Raw genomic sequence first — 9641 nt, forward strand, 5'->3', positions numbered from 1 at the left:
TAATTGATTCAATGAGACTTTTTCTGGAGGTAAGGAGACAACTACAACTTCATATGGTATTTACATTTCCTTTGGTACTGACAAGGAGACCACTTAACATTCAAAGATTCTCAAGCTGGTGATCATTTCCTTACTCTTGTGATGTTAATAAATGATTAAACATTATGACTGTAATGCTACGTGTTTATCAATTTGAGGCTTCAACAACCATTCTCCCCTCTCGCCAGACAACACCTTGGGCATTTGAACTTTGGAAGATGGGCTCATTCAAATCTCTCCCTTCCATGGCCTTAATTAAATTGAACTCTTTATCTTTAAGCACCTCCATATAAAGATGAATATATATCATTCACCAGCTAGGAGGTCCGTATTGGGAAAAACTGTGCCCGAGGTCTTAGTTAGCGTCAGAGGCTGTAGGCCAAGGGGCTACTCAAGACAGAGGGCACAACTTTTCCCAATATGTACCGACCTAGAATGGCCTGCCCTGGAAGGACACTCATCCACTCCTACCTGACAACTACGAGACAAGCTTCAGACGGTTAAAGAATCTGTTAAAACGGCATAAAGAAGATCCAAACGTGCTGCTTGATTATGATGCTGTTATCAAGAGCAGATTAAGAGCGGGATTGTAGAAGTCAGTAAGCCAGAATGTGGAGAAGTTGGAAGAGTACATTACCCACCACACCACGTTGTTATTAGGAGGGATAAAGAAACAACAAAGTTCAGAATTGTTTATGACGCATCCTGTAAGTCAAATGGCTGCTCCTTAAATGACTGTCTGTACACTGAGCCAGTACTCTCCTAGAAAATTATGGACATCATCCTCAGGTTCTGAACAACCAAAACAACAAACAGAAAGGCATTTATTGGGGATATCGAAAAGGCATTCCTTAATGTATCAGTTGCAGAAAATGATAGAGATGTTTTGAGATTTCTCTGGGTCGACGACGTCAAGAAGAAAAGACATGAAGTTGTTGTGTTGAGGTTCGCCAGAGTTATATTTGGTGTGTCATCCAGTCTCTTCCTGCTCGATGCAACGGTCAAACATCATATGGAGAGATATGAAGATGACGACCCGGAATTCGTCAAGACTTTCCTAACGTCAATCTATGTTGATGATTTGAGTATGGGAGGAGACGCAGATGAGGAAGCGTACCAGATGAACATCAAGTCCAAACTAAGACTAGCAGAGGGTGGGTTCAACTTGAGAAAATTTGTGACAAATTCGGCTGACTTAAGGAACCGCATAGAAGAAAATGAAAACAGATTACACTACGGTCATTCTACCCCGCCTATCAACAAGAGGAGCACAGCCGATGAAGAGAACCTCGAGGTAACTGCAGTTAATGACGACACTCGGAAGTTGGTTTTTGAGAATGAACAGTCCTACACCAAGGGTACACTTGGAGGCATACAAGATGATGATAAGTCTGTACAGAAGATTCTCGGAGTTCAGTGGAACTTTGTTGAAGACCAGTTGAAATTTGACATCAATTCTATTGCCAAGGAAGCCTTGGAGAGCATTCCCACTAAAAGGAACATTGCCTCAATTGCTGCAAAATTCTATGATCCCATTGGTTTTTTGTCCCCAGTTGTTGTACATTTGAAACTCTTGTTTCAAGAACTTTGTGAAAGCAAAACCGACTGGGATTACACATTGGAAGGGGAGCTGCTCACCAAGTGGAACAAACTAGTCTCAAACCTTCAAGATGTCCAACCATTCTGATTAGAGAGATGTTATTTTAAAGAGCCACGGGATACAGTTGTTCGTTGCGACCTTCATAGATTCTGTGATGCTTCGCTAAACGCATACAGTGCAGTTGCCTACCTTGAAATCAAAACAACCTCTCAAACCTACACTATATTTGTAGCTTCGAAGACAAGAGTAGCCCCACTGAGCAAGGAAACAATTCCCAGATTGGAACTTCTCGGAGCAGTCGTACTAGCTAGACTTATCTCTGCTGTTAAAGCAGCTCTAGAATGCGAAGCACTTATTAAGAAGATTACCTGTTGCAGTGACTCCGAGATTGTGCTCTGCTGGATCAAGAACACTGGTAAAGAATGGAAACAGTTCGTGCAACACCGCGTCGCCGAGATTAGAAGGCTTCTCCCTGTTGACTGCTGGAGACATTTTCCTACTGATAGCAACCCTGCGGACATCCCATCAAGAGGAATGAATCCTTCTCAGTTAGCTTCAAGCGCTCTTTGGCACAATGGTCCAGAGTGGTTAGGCTATTACAAGGACAATTCAATTGAGGGTAGCCATGCCGAACACATACCTGACGAGTGCTTAGCAGAAATGTCTGTGAAGAATCGAGAACAACTCAAAACCTCGACCTTCGTTATCAGTTCTGAAAGCCATAGCATCAGTAGTCTTATTGATCCAGACCGCTTCAACAATCTCCATCGCCTGTTACGTGTTACAGCTTATTTGTTGCGATTTGTTAAGAACCTTAAGGAAAGACTGGGAGGTGGTGAACAAGTGTCTGAATCAGACATAAGCGCTACTGACATGAAGGATGCAGAACAGTGTTGGATTTTAGATGTGCAGAAAACTCTGCGACTTAATAAGAAGTTCGAAAGCTGGAACCGCGAGTTCCATCTCTTTACTGATCCTGATGGCCTTCTAAGGTGCAGAGGAAGGCTGTCTCATGCTGAACTTCCATACAAACCAAGCATCCCATCCTACTTGATAGTGTCCACAGGTTTACCGCCCTAGTTATTAAGGATTGCCACAAGAGAGTAATGCACAATGGGGTTAAGGATACACTGACGGAGTTTCGCTCCAAGTTCTGGTTAGTGAAGGGGAGACAGACAGTAAACAAACTTCTGTGTGACTGTGTGACGTGTCGGAAATACGAGGGAAAGGCGTTCAAACCACCGCCACCACCCCCTTTGCCTGATTTTAGGGTGACAACAGCACCAGCCTTTACGTATATTGAATTGGATTACGCAGGTCCATTGTATGTCAAGGAAACTAAGGGGAAAACCGAGAAGAAGGTACGTCTGGATTTGTCTATACACATGTTGTGTGACAAGAGCGCTTCACCTTGAAAAGGTACCGGACTTGACCCCAGAAGCATTCCTTAGAAGTTTCTGAAGATTCTCTGCAAGACGAGGCTTACCTTCCAATATTGTTTCAGATAATGGGACGACCTTAAATCTGCATCCAAACAGATAACAGAGCTGATGAGAAATCCAGAAGTAAAGTGGTACCCTGCAGAGAAAAGAGTCAAATGGATCTTTAATCTTGAGAGAGCCCCTTGGTGGGGAGGCCTATTTGAGAGAATGGTAAGGTCCGTGAAACGGTGCCTGAAGAAAACGATTGGTGGTGCAAGGCTCGCATGTGAAGAATTGATGACCGTCATTGCTGAAGTGGAAATGATTCTCAATTCAAGACCACTTTCTTATGTATCTTCCTCCGAAGAAGATGAGCCATTTACACCATCGCACCTGCTTCACAGAAGACGGTTATTGAGCCTGCCTGATCACAGGTTCACTGCAGACTTGTCAGATCTTGATGTTGAACTTTCACCCACTGACCTAAGTAAGAGAGCGAACCATCTTAGCAATCTGATGAATCATTTCTGGCATAGGTGGAAGAATGAATACTTGATAGAGCTCTGTGATTCACATCGGCACCCTGGCAAGAGTTCTAATTCAACATCAATAGAAGTTGATGTTGTTGTTGTGCACGATGAAGAGCGACCTCGTGGATTCTGGAGACTGGCAAGAGTTGAAGGTCTGATAACTGGAGCAGATGGTTTTGTCAGAGGCGCAACTTACAAAACCCGCAGATCCTCTACCTTGAGACGTCCGATTCAATTGATGTATCCGCTGGAGATAAGAAACGAAGGTAAATCTGTTGCCTCGGACGATCAGGGAAGTCCTGCACTGAACCATTATAGTGAGGGCTTTCAACAACCACTTCAATCAAGGAGAAACCCCAGGAGAGCAGCCGCAGCAGAGGCAGAGAGAGGGAGAAGAACGTGGGTTGAAGAACTTGTTTGATTTGTTTGATCAAAGGAACACAGAACATTTTCTAGTTTATGTTTTCCATGTTGCTTGAGCTTTGCGTTTAGGGTTTGTGTTGACCAGTTTTGAGCTCAGGTTTAGTACTTCCTTCACTGGTCAACAGTGGGGGAGGATGTTAGGAATGTCATGATGCCTGTAAGCACGCGTAACGTGCCTGTCCTGTTCTCGGGAATCATGGGATTGTAAGACATGTGCTCGCAAGTATATAGTTTTTGGCTGGACAGATGTGGATTAAAGTATTTGTTGAGTTTTATCGAATTGTGATCCTTGTAGCGACCTAAACCATTCAACCTTTTCCCAACAATTTTCATATAAGCATCTGTCACAATCTGACGTCTCAATTAGTAAGCGCATAAGGAAAAAATGAAGCCCACTCACACTTTTGAAAAAGAGAAAGTACTTGTTTTAGCAAGTAAACTTGAGGTAAATGACTATGACTGTGACTTTTTCATCTTCACGGATTTTAAGGAAAGAATTGTTCTCTTCCAATGATGATTAATTTATGAATTACCCCTGTTCAGTTTTAAATGTCAAGGAAAGTCAGATTGTAAGTAAATTCATATGATTGTATGTTTTGAGGTTGTGAGAGTCTGCTTGCTGTAATAGCATCTGTAAAATTTGTCTTCCACCAAAAATTGAAGACAAATGACATTATTACTTTTTCTAGCTAGACACAAGGGGATGTAATGTAACTTTTAGTCATCGAATTTCTTGTTCCTGTTGTGAAATGTAAGGTAGAAATAGATAGATAGGTTATTAAAACTGCATCACAGCCAAAGGCTGAATTATGCAATTATTTACAAAAACTTTACAATACTTGAAAATTACAAATGAATCCTAGATAATAAATCGAAAACTGATTTTTAAGATAATATTAAAAATTATCTATAACGTATTCATATTTACATGTTAGAATATAAAGCATGAGTATAAGTGGGATAAAACTACAGCCCGGACTGTTTTAACATCGCATATATAAACGTATCACTTGTTCTGTTCGTGCAAAGCTTTGGCATATTAAAAAAGGCCCTGTCTTCTTAGGTTATAGCATTGACATGGTCTGGTGGAAGGAGCGCCTTCAATTTATGGTTTGGATCACTGACAATGTTATCAAAAAGCCTGCTACATAGTACGTAATAATGCTCCAAAATGTTAACCCCACCTCTATTGCCGAGTTGCACTTTTCTGAGGTTATTTTTGATATTGCTCTTTTCTCGAGCTGTACCACCTCTTTCTTTAAGTACTGGGGGAGACCGTTAAAAAAGACAGGTGCTGCATAATCAATAACAGATTTCACATGATACGTAGAACAGTGCTAGATCTTTTTTCGGAACTCCCGCTCTCTTAACTGAGTTAGGAAGTAGAGCCTCTTGCTCGCCTTTTTGGTTATCTCAGTTACATGGTCGTTCCATGTTAGATCGCTCGCTATTGTAAGGCTTAGTAGCTTTGTACTAGTGACTCACTCTACCTCCTTTCCTTCTATGATGACGGGATCAAAGACTCTTTGCTCTTTAGCAAAGGAGATCCTGAGTTCTTTGCACTTATGGGCGTTTGGTTGGACCCTGAAATTTCTGGAGCTTGCAAAGAATTACTTAAGTTTATCTATAGTAAATTTCTGGAGCTTGCACAGAATTACCAAAAGTTTATCTATAGTAAAACTCAAACATTCATTCAACATCTTACAGCCAACAAATTGTTTTGTAGAATTCTGATATCAAATGTATGAAAGTTGTGTCCATGAAACTAATTATTAACTGCAAATGCCTCTCATTTTAACTTTCTTAGTTACATTGTAAGAAGGATTATTGAATTATAAACGTTTTGTAGGCCGCATGTCAAAAAACACATTTGGTACCAAATCAGTTTTTTTTTCTTATTTGAGAGAGAAAGAGGAGAGAATTAATAAGTTATTTATTAGCTAAAGATGGTGACTAAAATCTCTGCTTACAATGCTGACCAGCAGGTAAAACTAAATATATTTATAAAGTTTGCAACAAAGCTAAAGATGTACTAGGAAACTCTACATGCAACGGATAGGATGCCGCCTGCTGTGAGTTGGCCAAATGGGAGAATACTGCACACTCCCAGAACCAATCAGATTGCATGATTTGTAGATTACTGCCCGCTCATGAACTAAGAAAAAATAAAACACTTGTATTCCACTGGAAAGGTTTGGCAGTTGTGGTTCAAATTCCACACCCCACCCAGGCAAGGTTAAAATTCTCCACCCCTGAGCTCAGATGACAGTCAATGACTAGACTGTGGGTTGCCTGTGGGAGGAGGGATCACTGCATGGAGAGAAATTAAATGCTGGTCACTCTTAGGGTTAAGAGGGGTTAATCTTCAGAGGCCTGTTTTAATTATTGTGGAAAGGGCATGTTAAATTACCAATTTGCATTTGAGGAGGATTAAGTAAATATTTTCCCCTCCATGGTTCACAATATTGTTGTACATAATAACATGACTTTGATTACTAATAAGTTTAAATTACAGCACTGTTGCTTCAACTCTTGTTTTACGGGAAGTGGGCCTGCATCCTTTTCTCATTGGTTTTAACCAACTGCATTTTCTCCTAAAGACTATCATCTCCTAAGAATATAAGCTTTCCAACAACAGCTGCCTATAAACAAGACCATTTGGTTACAATTCAATAAAACATCACAAACTCCTCAAACAACTGGCTGTAGGATTATTTGACAAAATAATTGAGAGTTGCAAAACCGATGTACACTTGTACATTTCCTTAACAGTTACTGATTCTAATGGGAAAAAAAGAAGCTTCTCAAAATCAAGAACCATAAGCCTTAAGTTTTTTCATTATTTTACTTGGTAAAAGGCTTAAACATGCACCTTCAAACCAAAGTAAAGAAATTATAACAAATGGGATATGAAATTAAAAAGGAGAAAAAAATAAGAAAAAGAAAAAAAAAGTACCAACAACAACAACAACAACAACAAAAACTAAACAAAACATTAAAAAAAGAATGTAGCAAAAGTAAATGAAAGGAAGAATAGAAAGATAAGAAAAGTTCGGGGACAAAGTTATACCTTATACCATTTTACGAAGCCCTCCATGCCATTTGGCTATCAAAGATTTGATATTTGGTAAAATTGAAGAACAGCTCCCCAAAATATCTGTCGGCCGACTGTCGGTGGGAAATAAAGTCATTAATCTAGTTCCAATGATGGAGCATAATGAGTTACTTGCCTTACTTCAAAGTTTTCATTCGATTTTTTCATTCTTCATAGATTTTGGCTTAATAGCAGCTGAGCGCACAAGTGACTGTGGTAATATGATGCTGTTGAAAGAAAGGCAAAATGTTTGTGATGGCTTAATCTTGGAATGTCCACTACATAGCTGTAGGAAGAGGCGATCCATAAGAGCTGGATCGTTCTTTTAAAATTCGAAGATTCGAAGAACGCAAAAGTCGAATAAAAACTTTGAAGTAAGGCAAGTAACTCATTATGCTCCATCATTGGAACTAGACTTTATTTCCCACCGACAGTCGGCCGACATATATTTTGGGGAGCTGTTCTTCAATTTTACCTTATATTTTTACCTCTTACTGACCAATTTGGAGGTCTGTACTGTTAGTTATGGAACATCATTTTTTGTGCTCACATTTAAGGTACATATGCGAAGTGCATGGGCCATAAACCTGAGTAGAAAGGTGAGGTTGTCTCACTTACAAAAAAGGACCTTGAACTTGAGTTTAGTAATGTAATGATCCCAAGAGCAATAAAGTATCCAAACAAACAGATTTAACTCAACTAGTTTCATTGCAAACGTAACATGGCCGCCGCTATCAAAAGCACATGGTATTCTCCTATCCCAGCATACTTAAAGGCCTAATACATTACAACTAAGATATTTCTTACATCTCTGGGTTAAGATAGAGGGCAAAGATTCTAATTCAAACAAACTCTTAAATTTAGCGAGCATTCTGTGAAATACAGCTTATTAATTGTCCAATCATAGCATGTGTACAAACTGAGTTATATGATGCAGACAAATATACCTAAACTAACTGACACAATAATATATCATGATAGAAGCATAATATTCTCCAGCAGTGCAGCATGCTAAAACTTTCTCATCATTGTATTTATCAATGACATGTAAGAGGTGCCTGTGTGAAGGTTTTTTTCCTTCTGAGTGGTCTTGGATCATTTTCTATAGATGTTTCGATAAGGGAAACAAACATTAGCTAAGCTGAATCAACTTGAGGCAATAAAATAGACATATTGGTTAATAATTTATGCATGCAACTTCTAAACCCATGAAAAACACAGAGCCAGTTTAACTCAGCCCACAGCTTTAGACAAATTATGAACATCAAGCATTTGACTGGTTTGTTTGAGGCCAACCAAATATTTCCATTTACAACTACAAGCCAACTAAAAAACAAATGTGTGGATAAAAATTTTGGTTAAATTGGATATGGGTTTGCATTTCTGTTTTGCTTGGCAATGATGTAACCTTCCATGAATTATTGAATTGCAACCAGTCAAGGTAAACCCTGACCCCCCCCCCCAACTCAGGATATGTGGGACTTCAACGGGGCTTTATTATCACCTTGTTGGCAGCTCTTTGAGTTCCTAGTACAAGGGGTATTTTCCCTTTTTGTCACCCTTATCATAAGGAATCTGGAGCATAAGTTGGGGATTCCTTCTAATCTAAGGTGGTGACTGTCATTGAGGACCTCTGGGTACATTTCGGTGTATAGGATCACTCATGCTGGCAGACAGAAGTGTTCACAGGTATTTGTGGAATCTGTTTTATTGTTATTCAAATCAGTACATCAATTCATTTAGAGCATGGATTTAAGAAGGAAAACAATTTAATATTGAAATGCCGATTGATTTTCGTTTTATTGCTTTGAAAAAAACAAGTAAATTCCCCTACTTAAAAATTTTTTGCAGTCCTTGTCAGTGGAAAGCCATCCTTGTCAAAAGACAACCTTTCTGAATGTTCTTTATGTAACTTATGGACTAAATTGTCCATAAAATAAACTAGCATGTTTAAAATCTAATTCTACAACCTTGTAAATCTTCAAGGACAAATTATTCAAGAACATCCTAAGTTGCCCTAGGGGGTTGGGTATTTTCTGCTATTTCCTGCAGAATGTTTCTCTGGATGGTGGGGCATGTCACTTTTTGCACCCGATTGAACCCAATTCCCACCTGTATCCCGAAGTTGATGTGGGGTGGGAGAGGGGATGGGGGGTCGGAATTTACTTTGACTAGTGCATATCCATCCTTAAGCTGTTTAAGCCTAACATCTGTGCAGACCATGTTCAATTATTATTCCGCTTCATCTGCCATACATTTCTTTCGGATGTAAAGTGTTACAGTAACAAGAGTACAATTGTTCAAGGTTCTGTTTATAATTATTGACAAAGTATTTTCATATCCTAACCACGACGGTTGGAGCAATTTGATCAGCATCAATATAGCTTCAGTAAATGAGAGAGTACTTACCGTAGCGTGTTTTCTTGGTAGTGCATTTTTTGTATCTTTTCTTGACCATATCATGTCTAATAATAACGGGGCTCCAACGCGCGCGAAGCGCGCCTGGGGCAGAACCTCATACCCATGGAATATGG

At 39.6% G+C, this 9641-nt stretch overlaps 2 protein-coding genes across 2 annotated transcripts; both read left to right on the forward strand.

Moving 5' to 3' along the window:
- Positions 1–1051: 1051 nt before the first annotated feature.
- Positions 1052–2719, forward strand: LOC111340438 (uncharacterized). The gene is made up of 2 exons (XM_022947286.2): positions 1052–1680; positions 1786–2719. The coding sequence occupies exons 1-2, from the start codon at positions 1052–1054 to the stop codon at positions 2717–2719; spliced, it is 1563 nt and encodes a 520-aa protein (XP_022803021.2).
- Positions 2720–2745: 26 nt separating this feature from the next.
- On the forward strand, positions 2746–4011 carry LOC111340437 (uncharacterized). The gene is made up of 2 exons (XM_022947285.2): positions 2746–3000; positions 3178–4011. Exons 1-2 carry the CDS (start codon positions 2746–2748, stop codon positions 4009–4011), a joined length of 1089 nt encoding a protein of 362 aa, XP_022803020.2.
- Positions 4012–9641: the final 5630 nt, after the last annotated feature.

This window comes from Stylophora pistillata, chromosome 11 (assembly GCF_964205215.1).
Source record: "Stylophora pistillata chromosome 11, jaStyPist1.2, whole genome shotgun sequence".
Classification (NCBI taxonomy): domain Eukaryota; kingdom Metazoa; phylum Cnidaria; class Anthozoa; order Scleractinia; family Pocilloporidae; genus Stylophora; species Stylophora pistillata.